The sequence below is a fragment of the Littorina saxatilis genome, linkage group LG8 (assembly GCF_037325665.1).
Source record: "Littorina saxatilis isolate snail1 linkage group LG8, US_GU_Lsax_2.0, whole genome shotgun sequence".
NCBI lineage: Eukaryota > Metazoa > Mollusca > Gastropoda > Littorinimorpha > Littorinidae > Littorina > Littorina saxatilis.
Window position 1 is genome coordinate 67,029,052 of NC_090252.1, and position 25,000 is coordinate 67,054,051.

Genomic DNA, 25,000 nt, shown 5'->3' on the forward strand with positions numbered 1-25,000 from the left:
AACCCTGTATAATGTTTGCAAGCATTTCCATTCGCCAAAGAAACCAACAAGTCGCGTAAGGCGAAATTACTACATATAGTCAAGCTGTGGAACTCACAGAATGAAACTGAACGTATTCCGCCGCTAGTGCAAAAGGCAGTGAAAGTGACGAGCCTGTTTGGCGCGGTAGCGATTGCGCTGTGCTTCATAGCACGCTTTACTGTACCTCTTTTCGTTTTAACTTTCTGAGCGTGTTTTTAATCCAAACATATCATATCTATATGTTTTTGGAATCAGGAACCGATAAGGAATAAGATGAAATAGTTTTTAAAACGATTTCGGAAATTTAATTTTGATCATAATTTTTATATTTTTAATTTTCAGAGCTTGGTTTTAATCCAAATATAACATATTTATATGTTTTTGGAATCAGAAAATGACGAAGAATAAGATGAAATTGTTTTTGGATCGTTTAATAACAAAATAATTTTAATTACAAGTTTCCGATTTTTAATGACCAAACTCACGCATTAGTTTTTAAGCCACCAAGCTGAAATGCAATGCCAAACCCCGGCCTTTGTCGAAGATTGCTTTGCCAAAATTTCAATCAATTTAATGGGAAAATGAGGGTGTGACATTGCCGCCTCAACTTTTACAAAAAGCCGGATATGACGTCATCAAAGGTATTTATCGAAAAAATGAAAAAAACGTCCGGGGATATCATACCCAGGAACTCTCATGTCAAATTTCATAAAGATCGGCCCAGTAGTTTAGTCTGAATCGCTCTACACACACACACACAGACAGACAGACAGACAGACACACACACACACACACACACACACACACACACACACACACACACATACACCCCGACCCTCGTCTCGATTCCCCCCTCTATGTTAAAACATTTAGTCAAAACTTGACTAAATGTAAAAACGCAACACCGTTTACTCTTACAATACAAGAATGATTAACATTGTGACAGTTATTTCTGTTTCAAACTACGTTAAAATTGTAATGTAATATCTATTACATTTCTCAAATCTGAAGACAAATTCATGAAACCTAAACCTTATTGTTTACACGTGTACGGGTGGGTATGAGTGTTAGCTGTTATAAGTTGTGATTTATAATTTGTGAAATAATTCTAGCAAGACATTCTACAAACAGGGTGTTCACAATAACCATGTCAATACTAGGATGCTCTGTCAGACTCGATCCTTACCAAACTAGTCCATAAGTCGGTTGCAAGACGTCGATACAGATCTTTGCATCTAGACTGAAATGTTCCACTTGTGAACACCCTTTCTGTAACCAGTTTTGAACATAAAACACACTTGCACAAGTGTTTGCCAGTAAACATACCTACTATGTTGCACACATGGTAAACACAAGTGTTTGCTATGAGACATATCTACTATAGTGCACACATGGTAAACACAAGTGTTTGCTAGTAGACATATCTACTATAGTGCACACATGGTAAACACAAGTGTTTGCTATGAGACATATCTACTATAGTGCACACATGGTAAACACAAGTGTTTGCAAGTAGATATAATCTACTATGCTGCACACATGGTAAACAGAAGTGTTTACTAGTAAACATATCTACTATGTTGCACACATGGTAAGCACACGTGTTTGCTATGAGACATATCTACTATGTTGCACACATGGTAAACACAAGTGTTTGCAAGTAGACATATCTACTATAGTGCACACATGGTAAACACAAGTGTTTGCTAGTAGACATATCTACTATAGTGCACACATGGTAAACACAAGTGTTTGCTAGTAGACATATCTACTATAGTGCACACATGGTAAACACAAGTGTTTGCAAGTAGACATATCTACTATAGTGCACACATGGTAAACACAAGTGTTTGCAAGTAGACATATCTACTATAGTGCACACATGGTAAACACAAGTGTTTGCAAGTAGACATATCTACTATAGTGCACACATGGTAAACACATGTGTTTGCAAGTAGACATATCTACTATGTTGCACACATGGTAAGCACACGTGTTTGCAAGTAAACATACCTACTATATTGCACACATGGTAAACACAAGTGTTTGCTGGTAGGCACACCTACTATGTTGCTCACATAGTAATTTAATACAAGTGTTTGCTGGTAGACTTACCTACTATAGTGCACACATGGTAAACACACATTTTGCTGGTAGACATAGCTACTATATTGCACACATAGTAAACACAAATGTTAGCCAGTAGACATATCTACTATATCCTACCGTGTTTAAAACTGTTTACATAAAGGGTGTTCAAAAGTGGAACACATTCAATTTAGAGTTTTCCAACGGTATTTTAGGCATCGCACCAGCCGGACACCCAGGCACCTCCATGATTCTTGGGCTTTCCTGCTGGTATTGTATCATATGTTTTGGTAGCGACCAACTCTTGCTCGTATGCCTTCAGCTTGGTCTTCATGGTGGCGAGGATGTCCGCGAAGCTAGAGTTGCCACTAAGGTTCGTCTCCTCGCAGGGATCGGCGTCGATGTCGAAAAGACTGAAGTCGGGGTACGTGTTGGGTGGGCTCGGCTTGGACGCTGCCCCGGGTGGCTTGTAGTACCAATCGTCTGACACAGAGAGGGAAACAAGGGCGACATTAATGGTGTTGGAGAGACAATTACATATAGGTTACACACTCCGAGTTCTGATTATCTTGCATATTTTCCTGAGGGTCCATTTTCATGTATTACCGAGCCTTTGGCGAGGTAATACATGAAAATCGACCCGAGGGAAAATATGCAAGATATTCAGGACGAGGTGTGTAAGCTATTTATCCCATTACTCCGACGTTTTCATTAAAAACACTTACTTTTTCCACTAAAACCTGCCCGTGCCTGTTTTCAGCTTGCCAAAAGCCTCCGCAGTCGAAATTCATGTCAATGAATTCATGCGCAAAGCTAGTTCCCATTTGTCAGCATAATGGACGGCGTCATTCGACTTGTATGTGGACATTCAGTCATTAATATTGCTTACAAAAAGGTCTGCTATCTGCTTTTACATTTTAAAAGTCATTTTAAAATATCCCTGTGTATATTTGACATCGGCTTTCGTTATACTCAATTCGGCATACCGGGTTTATATGTTTACCAGAATTGTGCACGATAATGGCAGCGCAACAAATTCAGTTCGGGCAGTGCTGGTTTGATCGTTGACCCAAGTCAGTTCGCATGCAGTGTTTCTGTTTGTCCGTCGGGGATAGAAATGTTGGCTGTCATCGCGCTGTTCTGTTTTGGTTTTCACACGTGGATCACTTACATATTCAGTCGTCGGGTCTAGGTGAGCCAAAGCTGCAATACTTCGCCTGTTGTAGACGTTAAGCAATACAGCTTGGAAGTTGTATGTCGGCACTGAGAGTCGGTCGCGGTACATCGCTTTCTACTTTGTCCCGGTCTTGAGTTTGAACACCTAAGGTTGGATACATCTAACACCTCACATCCTCTTCTCTTCCCCATATATCTTAACTGTATCTCCAACTTCTTTTCGTCTTCTTCTTTGCATGTTGGTGCCACTCCCTCATTTGTCGCTGAACCCCGCAGTTGACTCGACTCGGATTCACACAAGCCCGTCTAGCAGACGACAGTTCAAACAGCCTTGAACAGCACGGTTGCAAGCAGATTCAGCTATCAATCGAAGCAATACACTTAAAGCCAAAGCAAATAACCAAATGAGAAAACCTAACGTTTGATTTGACTTCATGGTGAGTCTTCTGATAATTTTTTTGGCGTTGGAATGGATCTCAACGGGTTCCCAGCTACGACAGCTTTTCCAGAGTTATGCAGGTGAACTACCAGGTGACTGGGTTGTGTTTTGATTGCTCTCTCTCTCTGTCTCTCTCTCTCTCTCTCTCTCTCTCTCTCTCTCTCTCCCTCTCTCTCTCTCTCTCTCTCTCTCTCTGTCTCTCTCTCTCTCTCTCTCTCTCCCTCTCTCTCTCTCTCTCTCTGTCTCTCTCCCTCTCTCTCTCTCTCTCTCTCTCTCTCTCTCTCTCTCTCTCTCTCTCCCTCTCTCTCTCTCTCTCTCTCTCTCTCCCTCTCTCTCTCTCTCTCTCTCCCTCTCTCTCTCTCTCTCTCTCTCTCTCTCTCTCTCTCTCTCTCTCTCTCTCTCTCTCTCTCTCTCTCTCTCTCTCTCTCTCTCTCTCTGTCTCTCTCTCTCTCTCTCTCCCTCTCTCTCTCTCCCTCTCTCTCTCTCTCTCTCTCTCTCTCTGTCTCTCTCTCTCTCTCTCCCTCTCTCTCTCTCTCTGTCTCTCTCTCTCTCTCTGTCTCTCTCTCTCTCTCTCCCTCTCTCTCTCTCTCTCTCTCCCTCTCTCTCTCTCTCTCTCTCTCTGTCTCTCTCCCTCTCTCTCTCTCTCTCTCTCTCTCTGTCTCTCTCTCTCTATCTCTGTCTCTCTCTCCCTCTCTCTCTCTCTCTCTCTCCCTCTCTCCCTCTCTCTCTCTCTCTCTCTCTCCCTCTCTCTCTCTCTCTCTCTCTCTCTCTCTCTCTCTCTCTCTCTCTCTCTCTCTGTCTCTCTCTCTCTCTCTCTCTCTCTCTGTCTCTCTCTCTCTCTCTCTGTCTCTCTCACGGTTCTGTGTAGATGGCTGTCTGTGTAAAAATTAGGGAGTATCGTCCCTTGATCCCACTCGCGATACTCGTTGAATATGCCTTTGACTATGCAGTCGCTTCAGCCAGCGAAATATCTCGACTCTGCTCTTTAAATCCATGCAGAATGTGCGTATCGTATGAAGTATTATTTATTTTCTCAATATTGACATATGTAGGCCTGTACCTATACGTGATATTGACTTTGACACCACAAAATATTTCAGTCGTATGTTGAAAAAAAGTAGTCCATCTGTAAACTCTGAATATGCAGATGACCTCTATAAATTATTCAATTGTACTCTGAAATCAAAGACAATGACCAATGACAGTTGAGATCGAAACTCGGTTGTGATGGGATATCCATATTGTTGTGATGGAATATTCAGAATAATCACCTCCTCAGCTAGCAGAGACAAAGAGGCAGGTCATGGGATAAATATATATATATATATCTATATCTATATACGGCTTGTCTGTGTCTGCCTGTCTGTCTGTCTGTCTGTCGGTCACTTCGCGATGCACGGCCAAGGTTCTCGATGGATCTGCTTCAAATTTGGTGGGCATATTCAGGTAGACCCAAAACACAATCTGATCGATGACAACTTTCAACACGTGTTCTCAGCGCTGCACGCTGAACCGATTTTGGTTTTCTGTACATCCATTCCCAGTAACTCTTCCTTATCTTCTCCAGTGTTTTGCGCGTTTATCTCCCTTCCTTCGTACGGTGTGCCGGCGAGACCGGGTATTCGGCTCTACTTCTTCCCGGCGAAGCCGGGTACCCGGCGACGCGGGTATTCATCTAGTATATTTATTAGGGCGAGGGCTGGATGTAAAAAAGCAATATTCTTGCTTATCTATAACCCTCGATAATAAAGATTTTGTCTTGTCTTGTCTTGTCTTCTCTCTCTCTCTCTCTCTCTCTCTCTCTCTCTCTCTCTCTCTCTCTCTCTCTCTCTCTCTCTCTCTCTCTCTCTCTCTCTCTCTCCCTCTCTCTCTCTCTCTTTCAAAAAAATCAAAACAAGCTCATTACTTTGCGTTGGCTGTTATTGTTTTTCAAAGTGTAATACAAGATTAATTGATGGTATTCATTTATGCAAACACTGCAACCTACATTAGACTCTATAATCATACATCTAGTAAGATTACACAACAAACTGGGTCATCCATCTGTTCAGTAAGGTAACACCTTTTTCAAACCGCGTCATAAATCTGGTCTAAATGATAACGCCTTTCTCAAATAGTGTAATTAATTTATTCTACAATATTCTATTTATTTAGTAAGATATTGCCTTTTTCAAACATCATCATCTATTTATTCAGTAAGGTATTGCCTTTTTCAAATAACTTGTTTATTTATTTTGGAAGAATTTTTTTTTTCAAACAGCGTCATCTATCTATTCCATAAGATAACATTCTCTCGTACAATGGATCTGCTAACAGCACTTCTGTTGTGTTGGTCTTCTGAGCGACAAAAATAGCCGTAAAGTCAAAGTCAATACACAGAACTGTATCTCAGGCATCGCAGACGTCGACGAGTATGTTAGGCATCACACCAGCCGCTGACCCAGGCACCGCCGTGGTTCTTCGGCTTTCCTGCATTAATAGTATCATATTCTTTGGTGGGGACCAATTTATTTCTGTATTTCTTCAGCTTACGCTTCATTTTCCGGATGGTCTTCTTCAGGCTTTTCGTATTGATCAAATTGGTCGTCTCGGAGGGGTCGGCGTCTATGTTAAAGAGCAAGTAGTCGGGGTACTTGCTGGGTGGCTCTAGCTTGGTCACATTGGCTGGCTGGTAGGACCACCCGTCTGGGAGAGAGAGAGAAAACAGGCGAACATGCAGTTGCTGAACAGTTTGTTTCTTTCTGTTCTCTTTCTTTTTACATTTGTGACCCTCCACCACGAAATGAGTCGCATGTCACCTCGCGCGGTTCTGCGCTAGACTTGATATAAGTCCGGAGAGTGTATGGTAACAGCGTGAGGGTCACCTTAGTCACAGGCTTATAACTCAAACAGTTTTTGCTCTTTTCTAAAACGGGTTTCACCACTGGATAGAGCATAAAAAATTCTTTAGGAAAATGAAAAAATATGAAAATCATGCAAAGGTGACATGCGACTCATGCCGTGGTGGAGGGTCACATTTGGTCAAGTTTTGACTAATTGTTTTAACATTGGCGGGGAATCGAGACGAGGGTGGTGGTGGTGGTGGTGGTGGTGGTGTGTGTGTGTGTGTGTGTGTGTGTGTGTGTGTGTGTGTGTGTGTGTGTGTATGTGTGTGTGTGTGTGTGTGTGTGTGCGTGTGTGTGTGTGTGTGTGTGTGTGTGTGTGTACTAGACCGATATTTATGAAAATTCACATGACAATTCCTGGGCATGATATCCCTATGTTTTTTTCGATAAAAGTCTTTGCTGACGTCATATCCGTTTTTTGTGAAAGTTGAGGCAGCACTGTCACGCCCTCATTTTTCAATCAAATTGATTGACATTTTCGTCAAGCAATCTTCGACCAAGTCCGAACTATGGGATTGAATTCCAGATCGGAAGCGTACAAATTAGTTAATTAGTTTGCTCATTAAAGTTGTCATTAACATGGAATTTGTACTAACAGATTTAAAAATGATTGCATCGTATTCCTTAATTTCTCCTGAATTCAAACATATACCGTAAACTACCTTGTATACGCCCAGTATCGAGTAAACCCCCACACCCTACTTTTGGTCAAAATTTGCGCACAGGGTACAGTACCTAGCACACGCTCACCCCCCCCCCCCCCCCCCCCAGTTTCGACCAGTGGAGTAGACAAAGACAATACAAAGAAGCTCTCGTTTTCTCTCTCTCTCTCTCTCTCTCTCTCTCTCTCTCTCTCTCTCTCTCTCTCGCTCTCTCTCTCTCTCTCTCTCTCTCCCCCTCTCTCTCTCTCTCTCGCTCTCGCGCTCTCTCTCTCTCTCTCTCTCTCTCTCTCTCTCTCTCTCTCTCTCTCTCTCTCTCTCTCGCTCTCTCTCTCTCTCTCTCTCTCCCCCCCTCTCTCTCTCTCTCTCGCTCTCTCGCTCTCTCTCTCGCGCTCTCTCTCTCTCTCTCTCTCTCTCTCTCTCTCTCTCTCTCTCTCTCTCTCTCTCGCTCTCTCTCTCTTAGCAAATGATAACAGACATGTCTCACAAACGATATCAGCATTCGCCTAAAAGGCTCATGCTTGATATCTTTTTTTTGACATGTCTTGTTATTATTTGCTAACAGTCAGCATATTAGAAATTACTCATATTATCACGCTCTTTGCTTCTGTCGGGAATGCGTGCAGAGAGAGAGAGAGAGAGAGAGAGAGAGAGAGAGAGAGAGAGAGAGAGAGAGAGAGAGAGAGAGAGAGAGAGAGAGAGAGAGAGAGAGAGAGAGAGAGAGAGAGAGAGAGAGAGACTCAGACTCAGACTCAGACTCAGACTCAGAACTTTATTACAAAAGGATAAAGGTTTTAGGCAAAGCCTATTCTTCCAACCTGTCCTTTATACAACACATAAAGACAGACGCACATTACAAATATAAATTCAATCATATAAAATACAGAAATACATTGTACATAATGCAACACAATGTGCATAAAAAGGAATTACATAAGGAGAACTCAAAAAATTACAAAATTACATTGACATAGTAATACCTTTCATTTGGGAATAAGTTGCTCCGATCAGCTACACATCCGTTAACATTAGTACAAAATGTTTAACATAATAACAATCGAACAAGACATTTCATTCACGAATAATGTGTGAACGTGACTGTCTCTTAAACATTTTCACTGAAGTTGCATTTCTTATCTGTTGGGGTAAGGAGTTCCAGAGAAACGCTCCCGAGAAGGCTAAGCTCGATTTGTAGAGGTCTATGCGAGGTATAGGAGGGATGATTTTTTGGGACCCATATCTTTTTGTGGCATGTTTGAAATGTGATTGCAAATGTTTAGGACAGTCGTCATTTAGAATTTTATACATGAACACGAGAGAGAGAGAGAGAGAGAGAGAGAGAGAGAGAGAGAGAGAGAGAGAGAGAGAGAGAGAGAGAGAGAGAGAGAGAGAGAGAGAGAGAGAGAGAGAGAATTGAATTGAATTGAATTGAACTTTATTTTACAAGGATTTAGATTTAAGGCTACGCCTTTTCTTACAATCTGTCCTTGGGACGCATAGACACACAATTATATAATTTAAAAAAAATTAAAAAATTAAAAATTAAAAAGTTAAAACGTTAACCAACAAAAGGAGGTCGGAAAACGTGATAATAAAGATGACGATGATGATGATGATGACGATAATGATGATGATAATGATGATGATGACGATAAAGATGAGGCATGAAGAGCATACATATGTGGTTATTCATAAAATCAAATGCATACTATGCAGGTAATTATAAATACAAGCTGGTGGCAATCGAACATGTAGCAATAGAGTAACAAAAATATGTTCAGAAAGTACAATGCACAGCATATTTTTGACGTAATACTAAGTTTGGTAAGTCAAAAGGCGTTAAACTACTCAGACATTAAGTGGTTTTTTACACATTTTTTAAAACTTTTTAATGACTTTAATGAGAGAGAGAGAGAGAGAGAGAGAGAGAGAGAGAGAGAGAGAGAGAGAGAGAGAGAGAGAGAGAGAGAGAGAGAGAGAGAGAGAGAGAGAGAGAATCAGAATCAGAATCAGAATCAGAATGTTTTATTCGCGGAAACACTGAATGGTTTTTAGCGAAAGGGTGTTGTGGGGTTGGGATGTCGACGTACAAAGCTTTCTGGATACCGAAACATGCACGATCGCGAAAAGATTCTCGCTACTGGAAGTCCGATAGCGAGTCAGTCTGTGCACACAGCTAGGTGTAGGGATGTGCACGTCCGTCACACGGGGGTCTTTGTTCGTTATTTCCATTAACAATGCAGGTCGAAGATCAGCCCAGGTACAGTCTCACGGCTGTCGCCAAAACATTCAGGTCTCTGGTCGCCTGCCTTCTGTCTTCTGCGAAGTCGTCTTTGCTCAGAGGTTTCGACCTCTTCAGACAGCGCGCTGAAGAGTCTCTCATTTTGATGTACCAATCAGTTACTTTCCTTTCTCTTATGTCGTATCTTAGCACGATGTCGTCCGATTCGCATACAAGCACGTTCTGTTCAAAACGCTTGTCTAGCACCGCGTGGTGTATGGACTGGTTACGGCGGATATCCCTCAGAGAGAGAGAGAGAGAGAGAGAGAGAGAGAGAGAGAGAGAGAGAGAGAGAGAGAGAGAGAGAGAGAGAGAGAGAGAGAGGGAGAGAGAGAGAGAGAGAGAGAGTTCTTTATTTGGTGTTTAACGTCGTTTTCAACCATTCAAGGTTATATCGCGACGGGGAAAGGGGGGAGATGGGATAGGGGAAAGGGGGGAGATGGGATAGAGCCACTTGTTAATTGTTTCTTGTTCACAAAAGCACTAATCAAAAAATTGCTCCAGGGGCTTGCAACGTAGTACAATATATGACCTTACTGGGAGAATGCAAGTTTCCAGTACAAAGGACTTAACATTTCTTACATACTGCTTGACTAAAATCTTTACAAACATTGACTATATTCTATACAAGAAACACTTAACCAGGGTAAAAGGAGAAACAGAACCGTTAGTCGCCTCTTCCGACATGCTGGGTATCATCGGGTAAATTCTTTCTCGTCCCAACCAATATGGGACTCCCCCTAACCCGCTGCCGCCTGGTGGGTTAAGAGTGGAGATCTTTCCGATCTCCCAGGTCAACTTATGTGCAGACCTGCTAGTGACGTAACCCCCTTCATGTGTACACACAAGCACAAGACCAAGTGCGCACGGAAAAGATCCTGTAATCCATGTCAGAGTTGGGTGGGCTATAGAAACACGAAAATACCCAACATGCTTCCTCCGAAAGCGGCGTATGGCTGCCTAAATGGCGGGGTAAAAACGGTCATACACGTAAAATTCCACTCGTGCAAAAACACGAGTGTACGTGGGAGTTTCAGCCCACGAACGCAGAAGAAGAAGAAGAAGATATCCCCAGGGATAGCAGCGCGCATTTCATCGAGCAATTTTTCCAAGGAAAATAATATTGACCAAATACCAACTACTAACTCCTCATCATCAGTCCCTGACTGTGAGAGACGTTGGGGGGGACATGAGGGCTGAGGAGGAAGAAACCTTTTCCCAGGCTGTTCTATCAGGGGGCTGTTCTATCAGGGGGCTGTTCTATCAGGGGGCTGTTCTATTAGGGGGCTGTTCTAACAGGGGGCTGTTCTAGCAGGGGGCTGTTCTATCAGGGGGCTGTCGCCACGAGGTCAGGGAAGCTAGCAGCTACTACCACTGCTCAAAACAAGAACAAGAAATCCTTACCTGGCTTTCCAGCTTTTGTGATCAGCTTGTACTTCCCGACACGAAGAGCCGAGGTGTTCTTGACGTCATTAATATTGTAGACAAACTCGGTGCGCTTACTGGTACCGTTGTTGACGATTGGGCTCCAGTTGTCCACCCCGTCAATACCCGTGATCGTTTTATTGTAGCCTGCAGCCTTCATCAGAGTCGGGTACCTGGACCACAATAGGGTAAAACAAATGGTAGAGCAAAACCAAAAACAAATACAAGCAAACAAATAACACAAAACAACAACAACACATGGTTACATTTTTGGAAGGTTTGATTGAGGACAAGAACCTCGACCTAACGGCCATTAAGGCCCCCCCAAAAAATAGGTCTGTTTACGGTTACCCGACCGACCCTATTTTTTTCGCGCGACCCTAGACTTTTTTTTGGCATTTGGGGGGAAAAAAAATCTTGTTTTTTTGTGCAAAATAACGTAAAAATATGGTTTTTTGGAGAAAAAAAAAATCCCGACCTACCGACCCTATTTTTTTGGCCTGTTACCGTAAACAGACCTATTTTTGTTTTGGGCCTAAAGTGGACACACAATAAGAGACACGGTCAATGGCAGAACAGTGGACCTTTACTCTTCAGACCTCCCACATTCTGAGAACATACAGTCGGGGTCTTTTAAGTGAAGGTGAATTTAAAGATATTCAAACAAAACAACTCACACAGTGAGATCATAACAAGCGGAAGCCTTTAAAACAATTGATCAGGGACACGTGTTTACATCTTAACAACATTTTAAGCCAAGATGGAGTGGCTTGGTCGAGGGCGAGAGTGTGCCTAGATTGCGATTGCCTCCAAAATAGCGTTGTTTGTATGAGGTGTGCTTTTGTCTGAGAGTGAATGGTATTGTCGGGAATCGGTTTTGAATTTGATTCTTAAGCTTATAAAGCCAGTTAACAAATCCACACTCTTCAACAAATACGCAAAACTTTCAGGATCCCACCAATTAATGACGTGTTTCAGACCGCCCCACGTGTACGGAGTTTCTAGCTGTACACACACACACACACACACACACACACACACACACACACACACACACACACACATACACACACACATACACACACACACACACACACACACACACCCACCCACCCACCCACACACACACACACACACACACACACGCGCACATACACACACCCACACACACACACACACGCATACACATTCACACACACACACACACACAAACACACCCAACAAACACACACACACATACAAACACACAAACACACATACACACACACTCACTTATACACACACATACACACACACACACACACACACACACACACACACACACACACACACACACACACACACACACACACAGGAACCTGACCAGTCTATGGAGTGCATCATACCGCCCCACTGGTAGGGCTGGTTAGGCAGGTATTTCTTGCTGTGGAGGATGGACACCACTCTGGTCCCTCCCTCCCACAGCGTGATCTTGGACCCCCTCAGAGGCCAGTTGCTGGACCCTGTAGCACAATTAGGCAAATAACAACATTAATTATCTCGGTGTGGAAGGATGAAGTGTCATGTCTTGGAAACCTTGAAGATCGGGCCGAACCTTTGACTCTTCTACCAAGGAGGAAGACAAATTATTGAAAAACTGAATCACAATGGCGGACGAAATCACCCAAGTCAAAATTACATTTTCTGAGATTTTATCAAAACAACGCCCGAACGAAAAGGTAGAATGGTGACTTCCGTTCGATTTCAAGTTAAGCTTTTCACTTTTCCGAGCAAGACAACCGCTGAGGTGAAGAAACGCCGCTGTTCGACTTCGAAATCTCCAGTCGTAGACGACCTTCGCTTCTGCAGCATTGTTAGTGTAGGTGAGGCAGTGTTACTCATTTCGCTTAGTTCGTGTTCGTATTGTTGTGCATTAGGATCATCTAGAATGATATGAATAAAAGCAGGAATGACTTCGGCATGTAAATGCATTGATTTTGTCGAAATCAGCACAGCAGCAAGCTAGATTCTGTTCTGCTCAATTTGTTTGATGTTTTTCTTCAAAAGTTTATGACTTTGATTTTGATTGTTTGTTTATCTCATCAGCACAAAATCCATCGGGGAAAGTATTAATACGTTGAATGATAACGTTGAGATAAGGAAGTTCACACATTTATCTGCTTGCAACAACAATCGCAAGGACAGATCTATCCGTGCTTCGTTGACTGCTAGATTGTCATTGAATTTCCCAAGTAATGATCTCGTTTCCAACAGTGTTTGTGTTCTTAGATTCATGATTGACCATGCAGGCTGTTTGAGATCATAACATTGTGTTTGTTTGTGCTGGTGCAATCTCCAGATCAAAGGGGACGGACCGCAGGATGACCCAGTGAGCAATACAACTTATCCTTGGAAATCGGGGTTATTTGAAGAACGTTGTGCACCATACACAACCTTAGACAATTAGTGACTTGTATAAGGCAATAACAGACAGGAGCAGGGCATCCCCATAACGACTTACGTTCATTTCATGAAGGAGTTTTGCGCAAGTGTGAGTCTACAATGAAGAGGTCATTTCTCCCGTCATTTGAGTTGAGTGACTATCTTCATGGTTCTTGTGCATGAACTTCACTTTCTTCAGCACCATTTTACAAAGTGTGATCATGTTTGTAGGTTTCATGGTCCGATTTTTTAATCTTCTCTCAAAAGTATTCCGAAGTACCCCACCATTTAACCTGGACTTCCAACTGTGTTGACCTTTGTAATGTATAGCTGAAGTTAAAGAACACCAAATGATAACTAATTCGGTCAACAGATGTAAAAAAAAACAACATTTGTTTGGGTTGAATGTTTGTGTGTCACCCTATATATTTGTATTTTTGCAGGACAGGGTCGAGTTGTGATGATGTCAGGGCGACTGAAGACACACCAACAAGTATTCTTCGGAAGTGTTTGGAACACAAATGAACATTATTTCATAATAAAAAGGCAGCTGACATTTATGTTCATATTCTCAGCACAGACGTTTGCTTAGAAATCGGATGTTTAAGAACAAGAGACAAACCTGAATAATAAGTCGGGTAGAGTAGCGTTGAGGTAGGACGAATTTTCCGGACTGAGAGTCAAATTTGTTCATCGGCAAGTAAGTGGTAATTGAAGTAACTGCTCTAAACAGAATCTTGCTTGACGCTATTTGCAGGCAATTGCCTTTTCCCAAAACAGTTTCGAACGGCTATAGTTGTTCCTAACCTACCCTCTTACTTCCCTTACGCCCCAATCACTCACTCATTCTTTCACTTTTCACTATTTCACTCACTTGCTCACTCACTCGCTCACTCACTCGCTCACTCACTCAATCGCTCGCTCACTCACTCGCTCACTCACTCGCTCACTCACTCACTCACTCACTCACTCACTCACTCACTCACTCGATAAGGCTTTCATTAGCTAAAGACATCAAACGTTTAAAGCGTCAAGCGTCACTCACTCACTCACTCATGCACTCTTTCACTCACTCACTCACCCACTCACTCTTTCACTCATTCACTCCCTCATTCGCTCACTCACTCAGGTTTTGTTAATCGGTGTGATCAATAATACTTCACATTCGCCAAAGAGTAATCCGCAATACATTAACATTCCCTTATCCATTATTTTTAAGAAGCCTATCCACGAACCTACCTTCTTTGGTAGGACCCCCGTTGTCAGACACGAACAAGGTGATGAGGTTGTCAGAGAAACCCAGCGAGTCTAGAGCGGAAGTGACGTTGCCTATCCCAGCGTCCATTGCGGCTGCCATGCCGCACTTCGTTTTCCGCTTTGAGTCCACAGTGATGTGAGCGCATGTCGTGTTGACGTAGTAATCAGGCGCCTCCAGCGGACCGTGAACGGCCTGGTAAGACAGCATGATGAAGAACGGCTTCGTCTTGTTGTGGTTTTTCAGAATATCTATGGTCTTGTCGCTGAAAAGGTTGGTAGAATAAGTGCCGTTGGCAGCCCACTCTACTTTGTAATCAGCAGCCTCCTTCCCCGTATCGTAGTGAAAGTCGTACCCGTCCCATTTGCTTATGTGAGTGTAGAAGCTTCCCTTGCCGTTGTACATGCCGTAGAAGGTATCGAACCCGCGTTGGGTCGGGGTCATCTTCTTCATGCAGAAGCCGAGATGCCACTTGCCGACGAAGTGGGTGGCGTAGCCCAGTTCCTGGAGATGCTCGGGGAGAAGTTTGATGTCTGTTGGCATGGAGTTGTTCTTCAGAGCAGTGAACACGGAGTGCTGAAGGCCCATCTTGAACGGGTACTTTCCTGTGAGGAAAGCGGCTCTGGATGGGCTGCACACCTAGAATAATGATACACAGGGTATAACATTTAGTGATGTAGGCCCATCTTGAACGGGTACTTGCCTGTGATGAAAGCTGCTCTGGACGGGCTGCACACCTAGAATAATGATACACAGGGTATAGCATTTAGTGATGTAGGCCCAACTTGAACGGGTACTTTCCTGTGAGGAAAGCGGCTCTGAATGGGCTTGCACACCTGGACACGTGATATGGATTGTGAACAACTTTTTATTGGAAACTAGAAAACTCCGAGTGCTAAAAATACAGGTAATTGCCACTGAGAATGAAAGGCGGCTCTTGCGGGGTCGAACAGCTGGAATGGTGATATACACAGGGTGATATTATCAGCATTTTAAACATAGTCTCCTGAAGACTGAGTGCTGAAGACGTGTCTACAACACTCTGAGAAAGGAAGCTCTTCGTTGGGAGCACACATACATAGAGAATACTACATGGCTTGCTGTGTCGTACCAGCTTTACACGAGGTTATTTTTAATATATTGAACTGCGAGCGAAAGCGATCTGTTCACTATTGGAAAAAAGCAACGAGTGTAAAGCTGGTACGACACAGCAAGCCATGTAGTATTCTGTTTATCCTACATACTGTATTTACGTGTATTTTACTCAAAGCGTCCCACAGTCGAGGCGGCGAAATTTAAGACGCTTCGTTTGGAACCTCGATCTCGTCCAAAGCCTCGTGCAATCTCCTACGTCAAAGCAAAGAAACGTCACTCTGGAAAGTGTATAGCGTTCACGACGTGTTAGCTCTAAAACTTCATCGAGGGGAATTAGCGATCGCAATTTTTATTTTCGTAATGACGTTTGTCTCGGTGACTTTGGCATCATAAGCAGTGGAAAAACAGGTCCTTACCAGACTTTTCTTGATATGACCTCATTTACATGATATACACACGTGTGGTTTGAACGATATTGCTATGTAATGAGTGGTCATCCTCACGTATTTAGGACGAATGTATATACATTACTGATATATCCAAATCAGAAACATGTGTGTATCACAGGTGTGTAGGGTGTTGTATTTCTTATTATGTTGGTTGGCACAGTTGGTTGCTGGTTTTTCATATCCCTTCAACATATTTGGCAATAGACGATGTTCGGAAATAACTTTTGTTTGGAGAAACAAGAGGGCAAACAAACACGCGTGACATTGTATGCCAATCATTAGCTAGCGGCATGTTACTTCACGTTATCAGCGAGCACGTGTCAGACCAGCAACTCAATCATGATTGGCCTATTTTGTCACGTGCTTTTGTTTGTCCTCGATTTTCCAAGGAAAGGCAACCCTTTGTTGCCCATACAAACTTGACTGAGGTAATTCCAGGATTCGTCTATTCGGGAGTGATTTCATTGTGCTTCCTTTCTCAGAGAAAGGCCGGCAGCGGTGGATAGGGTGCACATCTTGAATGAAGACTCAAAGAGACTTGACACTATTCCTAGCGTGTGTTTCAGTGTGAGTTAAAAATAGCCCAGGAGAGGGAAGAGCTTGGCCACCAACAGCTGCAGCCAGCACACTGTCAAGCTCGCTTGCCTGTTATACCCAACTGCTTCCGCGCTATACTGGGAGGTTGGCCTTCTCTGTGCATAGCACTGAGAGAGCTTCTAGCTGCTGTGTTATTTCCGGTGCAAGACAACTGCACCCCAACTGGGCCCGATTGCACTCCAACACCTCTGGGATGCGGGCGAAGGGATAATGCCAATACCCGCTATTACGAGCTAGTCGTGTGACAGAGAGTTTTCTTGCACACGAGACTGTAGATGTTTCACGACGGCTTTAGCCGGAGTGAAACAGCAGCAGTCGAGTGTGCAAGAAAATTCTCTGTCACACGACTAGCTCGTAATGGCGATTATGTCTCACAGCATAGGCATAGAAAGATATAAATGAGTTTTTGGGGACGAAATAACAGGCACAAAACCAGACTGACAACACAATTGCCTTTTCACACATACCGTACACGCGGCATGCGCGCAGAAGATAGATCCAATTCGTTTCGTGTCTTTTTCTGGTTGAATGCATTTAACAAAGTATCAACCAACGTTTCTGAATCTTTCAATGAAAAAATTAAACTTTTTTTGAACCAAACAGCACAAACCAACGAAAGCTAAACACACAAACACACGCGCGCACTAACACAGATTGAATGCAAAGCGCGAACGAACACGGAGTATTTTCAGTTGTAGGTCAGGTCGTGGGAAAGTCCACCCGAAATGTTCCACAGGGGAACTGGTTGTGTTTGGATTGTTCTTTTTCTCACAGTGATGTTGATGTTGTTTACAGTGCAGTTTTGAAAGAATATTTTCCGAATTTTGGGCACACTTTCGTCTTTCGGTTCGTTTATCTTGTCGAAGTAACATTCGAGTGTTTCTAAATCCAAACCTTCCATCACCGCTGGTGCAGATTAGACCTGCCCGACTGTCTGCGTGCGTGTTAGAGCTGAAGACGAAGCCTCAATCGCCAAAGCGTCACCCATCTGTAGGTTCTGAGCATCGGATGTACGTTGATACGTGGTGAGATCCGCACGGAACTGTCTATGCAACTTTTCCTAGTCACAGGTGTAAGGTTCGATCTTTTCTTTGCAATTTCGTCCTCTGTGTACGTAGCAAAGCGTTTCACCATTTTCGGTTTTCGTTGCAGACGACGATAGTGAAAGTAGTACCTATTGTTTTGTTTTGACCTTTCGTATTCAGGGTTCTTCATTGAAGACCGTGTCGTGTAAGTGGAAAGTTGACGAAGCTTTTGAAAACAGATATTGAATGAAGAAGAAAATGTGGCTTTCGGTTATATACAGGAGAACGGGGTTGGTGTTATTCTTTTACCGTCAAACACTTAGTACACAGATAAAACGTGATTGACTGACCGAGGCCTGTTGGCACACTATTCAGAATGCACAACAAAATGTAACAACGCTTTGATACCCATTTTTCTACGTTCGTGATCACTTGAAATGAATACTGAAAACATAAGTGTTCAAGGTAGTGACTGAATGTATGTAAAGGTAAAACATTTCAGAAATAAATGCATAATCAAAATAATTGATTTCGGCATCAAAGCGTGTAACATACAATCTTGCACACGTTTGCTTTAGTAGTGGCAAAGAAGGAATGCGTGTGACATTAAGTGATCTCGCGCACACGAATGTCGCGCTACCCTCCTTCCACCCCTTCCACCACCAAGACTAACAGGGGACAAGGGAGTAAACATTTCGTACACCTGGCATGGGAAGTTAAATTGCTCGTGTTGGGGTGAAGTAATTTATTCGTTATTTATTCGTCAGGGGAGTAACATTTTTGTACGAAATGTTTACTCGGAACTCACCTGTCTTGGGGAGTAATTTTCTCGTGCAATGGGGGAGTGCTTTTTTCGTAAAGGGAGTAACTTTTTCGTACAAAATGTTTACTCCGGGGTAAAAATCTCGTGGGAGTAATTTTCTCGTGTTACACCGGCAGCCGTGCTCATGCATTACGATGATGATGATGTCTGAGATGCTCATATTGTAGCAGCAAGTAGACAAGAAACAAACATGGTTGGCTGATCTTTTGTTTTGTTAGCATGTAATTAAAACACGAAAGAGTCATGCACGACCAACTGAGCTGTGCAATTATACTTTTTGTGTTGGTCTGTTTAAACCTTAATAAGCCTTAAAAAGATATCGTTTCCCATACGGAGTTTGTTACAATGAACATGAATAAGCACATAATTAAGTAAATAAATAATAAAACAAATAAATAAATACATAAATAGATATATAAACACATACATAAACAAATACTTGAATAAATACACGAACAAATACATACACAAATAAATACATAAATAAATGATTAATACATAAATAAATCAATAAACAAATGCATATATAAATGAATAAATAAATGCATAAATAAATACATAAATAAATACATAAATAAATGACAAATACATAAATAAAGTATTGATTAGTAAGGAATTGATAAACGATAGGCCTACAAGAAGGAACAAGATGTACGTGATTCATGTAGGAGGAACTCATGTTGACGCCCTCTTTGGCCATCTTGTCGATGTTTGGCGTACGCATGGTATTGTCGTTGAAACCCACGTCACTCCAGCCCAGATCGTCAGCGAAGATGATGAGGATATTGGGCTTACTGGTAACCGATCGACACACGTGGAGGCAGGAACAAGTCACGAGGAGAGCAAGTCCAGTCCTCCATTGACTGTGCTGGGTCGCCATCTTTTGGCTGAGAAAATCAACAAGACAGGAAGGAAATGAATGAGGCACAATTGGATTTGATTGACATTTATTTTTCGAGGGTGACAGAATAAGCATTGTAGACATGGTTTTTTTTTAAGAAGAAATAGAAGTTAAGTTAACTACAGCACATCATGCGGGAGAGAGTTAATGATGTCTGAAACTGATACATCCACAGCCTGGCGGTGACCTCACAATTCATTTTCCTCTGCTAATATGACGAATTAAGTCACCGAGACATACTTCTTTTTAGAAATGATTTGTCAGTTCCTGGGAGATGTGACACAATGTTGTACGTAACGGGATGCTTCGCATTATGACGTACGTCTTCTCTACCTTTTTGTCACTCGTGACGTCAGAGATTTCCCTTTGGAATACAGGTTCAAGAAGATAAGTTGCGAGAGCTATTTCGCGAAGTTACGGCTAACTTGTCGATATTTTTTTTTTTTTTTTTTCATTTGTTTTCATGTGTTAACGTCACTTCAACAGATATGGTTCTGCGGGATCGCACTTATGTCTGGGCGAACTGGATAACACATCTTTAACACACACAACATGCATTCTTTAAGGAAGTGTAACAAGCAACCTGATGAATGTTCAATCATTGTTAACACATTGATACATTGCAAACTATGATCACGGTTCAGTGAAGCAAGAAGAAAATGTAAGTTTTACGCCCTCACGACAAAGTCATTAGGGGCATGTTACACGGGAAAACCCGGCTTTGTATACAAATATAAAAATAAAAATGCAGGGGGGGGGGGGGGGGGGCATGTACACAGCTGGCTGCCGGCTGCTAGAGGAGACCTGAAATGGGCTAGGGACCGGGTTGGGGTCGTCTCGGGTCAGTGCTGAAATGGTTACTTTTTGGGCTGTTGGCCGAACGGACACCCGGGCTTCATATTTGTGCATGAATGTATTCGTGTGTCCAAGGCCTGAGGCTTTCGCTGTGACCCTGGGATCTTTATCGTGCGCATGCGTGCACACGGGGTGTTCGGACACCGAGGAGAGTCTGCACAAAATTGACTCTGGGACACACATTCCGCGCCGAACTTGGGGGTTGAACCCACGCTGATAGTAACAACCGGTTTTAAAGCCAGCGCCTTTACCGACTGGGCACAGTGACGCAAGCAGCCAGAAGTGTCTTTTTTAAACGCTCCCAGACAGTAAAGATGCGTGTTTGCCAATCAAGTAAAAATAGTAATGAACTAAATGTAATGTTGTCTATTGCACACAACGGAACAGCAGTACGCCAAACAGTGAACTACCCACACTGGGTTTCTTTTTACATTTAGTCAGCATTATACTTTTCTAGTCTAAATATCGGGCCCTATTGCTACGTTGAAAACACAATAGCTGGTAATAAAATACGTGATATCAATTATAATGTGCCTACGCTTTGTGAAAATGCTGCAACATGCTTAGTTTATGGGGTTTTTTTTTTGTTGTTGTGGTTATTTTGTTGGTTTGTTCTTTCGTTTTTTGCTTTGCTCATTTTCTTCGAATTTTTGCCCACATAACTTTATTTAACTGATTTTCATCCAACGTATTTATGTATATCTCTCGTTGAAAAGTCCTTCAGAGTTATAAAGGGTAAGTCTACAATAGAAGTCATATGTTTATATTGAGAAAAACACACACTACGTTTAAATTGCTCTCAGTCTATCTGTCTGTCTGTCTGTCTATCTATCTGTCTGTCTATCTATCTGTCTGTCTGTCTATCTATCTGTCTGTCTATATATCTGTCTGTCTCTGTCTCTCTCTCTCTCTGTCTCTCTGTCTCTCTGTCTCTCTCTCTCTCTTTCTTTCTGTATGTCTGTCTGTCTCTCCTTCTGTCTGTCGATTTGTCTGTCTGTCTGTCTGTCTGTCTGTCTGTTTATCTGTCTATCTGTCTGTCTCTGTCTCTGTCTCTGTCTCTCTGTCTCTCTGTCTCTCTCTCTCTCTCTGCCTGTCTGTCTCTCCTTCTCTCTGTCAATGTGTCTGTCTCTCTGTCAGTCTATTTGTCTGGTTGGCTGTCTGGCTGTCTATCTATCTATATGTCTGTCTCTGTCTCTCCCTCTCTCTAACAAAACTGACTGTTACCAAATGAAGCAGACGAGCCTTCACCAAACGCAGCAAGAACTGTTCCACAGTCAGCACCAGCTGAGAACACAGCCGTCTTTGCTTTGAGAACGATGGCTTTATACACGCTAGACTAACAAATCTGACTCATTCCCGGATCTCTTTCTATCGCCACTGGACAGATTAAGATCTTAAGAGCGCTGCGCATTATTGTGCGTAACGACGCTATTGCCAATTCGGCGGATTTGATTGTCTTGGCTTCCGTCTGTGAAACCTTTTGCACGTGCTTAAGTAAGCAGGCATTGATTTTATATAACGATAAGATAAGGATGATATCTACTGATCCGGTACCTTTTCTCTACGCACTATCAATTTCAGTGCAACTATGATGTAGGGGGGAGATGTACGTGGATAGTTTGAATGGCGGTTAATATTTTTTGTGTGTTAAATTATGTTATTATATTGCTATTCTGATAGACACGTGGGCGAATTCGGTCGTTGTGATCGGATAATCTGACACAGCCGTATTTCGATCATCCGGCCATAATTATTTCCACGGAAGTTGCTCATTATGCTTTATATTTGCATAGTTTCATCGCCGTGGATGAAGTGCTGGCATACCTGGTTAGGTTTGCTTTGTGACTGGTCGGCAAATAATATAATGTGTACTATTACCGTGCATGAAATGTATTCTGGGTAAAAATCCAATTCTTTGACAGGCAGTACACCTTGAAACATTCTAATAGCTGGGTTCTAACAGACGGGCGTTCCAATTCAGTAAACTCTCCTTTCCCATTTGCAATGTCCATAATTATGTATGCAATGTTGAAAAACAGTTACCAGTCTGAAACATGTTGTTGTTGTCTTTCTTCTGAAACGTGCCTTGTTCTCTTATCATCCACTGATTTAACATAGTCACCATTCGCGTAATCAGTATCTGCAGCACAAGTCAGACTTTCGAACAACAACCAGAATGTTAGGTATGCAAGCATGCTAACACGTCGTCTGCAATAACGAACATGGACAATGCTGGTAGTTTTCGCTGACAAAAAACATGTTTTCAACACAGAATATTATGTCAGAGCAATATAAACACTATTGTGTTTTCAACGTAGCAATAGTGTCCGACATTTAGACTCGAACAAGTATAATGCGACTCGTCGACATTATACTTGTCTCCTAAAAAAAATCGGACCCTATAATTGCTGCGCTGAAAACACAATAGCTGTTTTGTTTTAAATGTTCGGGATGCTATCGTTTTTGTGACCATACCCTCCGACAGCTCGGGTGTTGTGGGAAGATCAAATTGATTGAAGTTTTGGTCAAGCAATCCTAGACGAAGTCCCGACTATTGGATTGGATTTTAGCTTGGAAGCTTAAACAATAACTATTTACTTTGGTTGTAACAAATCTCAACATTCTGATTAATATTACAATTTTAGTAATTGATCCCAAAAGACTTCATCGTATTCTTTATCATTTCCTGAATCCGACAATAAGTAGGTGTACCACGTATTGTATGAACATGTGCTCACAATTAAAGAAAATAGGTTAATTATAGGTTCACGGTTTGCATGCTTCGCGGAAACGAGGTGGACCCGTCTCGGTCTTCGGGTTTAGCCTAGCGAAGCCTTAGTGCAACAAGTCTCGTTGTTGGCTTTTATTGAATAAATGTGTTTATATCGCTTTACGCGACTGTTTTTTTTGTTCGAAAAACTATCAATGTGGCGATAATTTTCACCAATGATGCCACAACGATGACACCGCTCTTTACGAGGATCTCAGAAGCGCACGAGTTGTTCACCGCTAATTATATTGTCAATAAAGGTAAACGCTTTCCGCAGTCAGTATTACATGGCAGATACGGTTTGTGGATTCAAAACAATTGCTATGTGCGGCACACATCCTTTGCTAGTTATTTCTGCTTGGACAGACAAATGCTTGTCACAATTTTACAAACCTGAACAGGAAATATATATGTTAATGTTACTTTAGTGGAGCATGCTTTCTCGTTCTTTGTTATTCATATGTATGCATAGACAATCTGCCTGTATCGACGTGTCAAACTTAGCAAGTGATTGTTCTCTTGTGGGAAATGATCATGACAATACTGCCTCATTGTTAGTTATTTAAGTATGCATTAACAGTCATTCTTTACATTTGTTTGCAGAACGAAACATGTTCGTACTCTTATTGGCAATTGGCAGTGAACAAAATGTTGCCTTGTTAGTAATTTAAGTATGCATATGACAATCAGCTTTCATAACTTTGTATAATTGTCAACTTTTGTATTCTCTTATTTTGGAAAATAACAGGGAATTGTTAAAATGCTTGTTTTTGTTGGTATGTCAGGACAATCAGCCTTTGTCACTTTTCATAACAAATATGTTGCTTCAAAAATGAACGGGTAGGGTAGTATAAATTTGTTTATTTTGTTGCTTAGGCATCCGCCTGTATCACTTTGTTTAACGTAATAAGATTATATGTGACCCTCCACCACGGAATGAGTCGCATGTCACCTCTGCGCTAGGCATAATATAAGTCCGGGGGGGGGGGGGGGGGGGGGTGGGGGGGCTGGTAACAGTGTGAGGGTCACCTTAGTCACAGGCTTATAACTCGAAAAGTGTTCGATCTTTTCTAAAAACTGTTTTCACCACTGGACATAGCATACAAAACTCTTTAAGAAAATGCAAAAAATATTAAAATCATGCAAAGGTGACATGCGACTCATTCCGTGTTGGAGGGTCAAATATTAAGTTAATTATCAATAATTAAATGGGAAACAATGCCTGATTTGTAGCTTTCTGTGAGCATGCATATACAATTATTCTGTTTAAGGTTACGTAATAACAATTGTTTTGCTCATATTGGCAATTAAAGGTAGTCCTGAAATGCTAGGTTTTTGTTTAATCCATAAACAATCATAACAATCATAAACAATCAGTGAAGGTTAAGGCCGATGAGAACAAATTAAGACGTGTATGATATAAACTTCTGGGGGTACACGGTACAACACAACAACAACCATGGATGCTCATTCTTACATAAACTATGTTCGGAAATAACTGGTATGGTATGGTATGGTATGGTATGGTATGGTATGGTATGGTATGGTATGGTATGGTATGGTATGGTATGGGTTGTCAAAGAGTGAATACTCTTGATTTAATTGAGGAACCTTTTTCAACGTAAGATTATTGGCCAGTCACGTGCTGGTGTTTCAGTAAAACAAGAGGACAAGGAGCCCGTGTGGAAAGCTTGCCTCAATAACAGCAATATAATTCACTCTCTCACAACCCCTACACACAAGAAATGATTTATTTCGACGTTCGTCTCTTGGCAAAACAGTTTTACTGCTACGTATGCGTTTTATTTTATTTTTATTTTTTGTTTTGTTTTACT

General features: G+C 42.1%; 2 protein-coding genes across 3 annotated transcripts in view; one reads left to right on the forward strand and one right to left on the reverse strand.

The window, feature by feature from the left end:
* LOC138974217 (monocarboxylate transporter 10-like) overlaps positions 1 to 25,000 on the forward strand; it is a 70,393-nt gene that overhangs the window by 28,231 nt on the left and 17,162 nt on the right. The window lies entirely within an intron of this gene.
* On the reverse strand, positions 2,053 to 21,755 carry LOC138974218 (arylsulfatase J-like). Of its 2 annotated transcripts, none has more exons than XM_070346945.1 (6): positions 21,620 to 21,755; positions 19,295 to 19,526; positions 14,635 to 15,289; positions 12,338 to 12,476; positions 10,954 to 11,147; positions 2,053 to 2,592 (listed from the first exon to the last, which is right to left on the reverse strand). In XM_070346945.1, exons 2-6 carry the CDS (start codon positions 19,517 to 19,519, stop codon positions 2,321 to 2,323), a joined length of 1,485 nt encoding a protein of 494 aa, XP_070203046.1. In that variant the 5' UTR covers positions 19,520 to 19,526; positions 21,620 to 21,755; the 3' UTR covers positions 2,053 to 2,320. The 2 variants fall into 2 exon arrangements, with proteins under 2 accessions (XP_070203046.1, XP_070203047.1); XM_070346946.1 differs by lacking the exon at positions 2,053 to 2,592 and adding an exon at positions 5,627 to 6,409.

What these genes read in the sequence shown, in the direction of transcription:
- LOC138974218 (XM_070346945.1), bottom strand. Translation starts at nt 19,519, where the DNA reads ATGGCGACCCAGCACAGTCAATGGAGGACTGGACTTGCTCTCCTCGTG. An exon ending in CGGGGGTCCTACCAAAGAAG is followed by an intron (nt 12,477 to 14,634) that starts GTAGGTTCGTGG and finishes ATTGTGCTACAG; the next exon opens with GGTCCAGCAACTGGCCTCTG. An exon ending in CACAAAAGCTGGAAAGCCAG is followed by an intron (nt 2,593 to 10,953) that starts GTAAGGATTTCT and finishes TCTCTGTGTCAG; the next exon opens with ACGATTGGTACTACAAGCCA.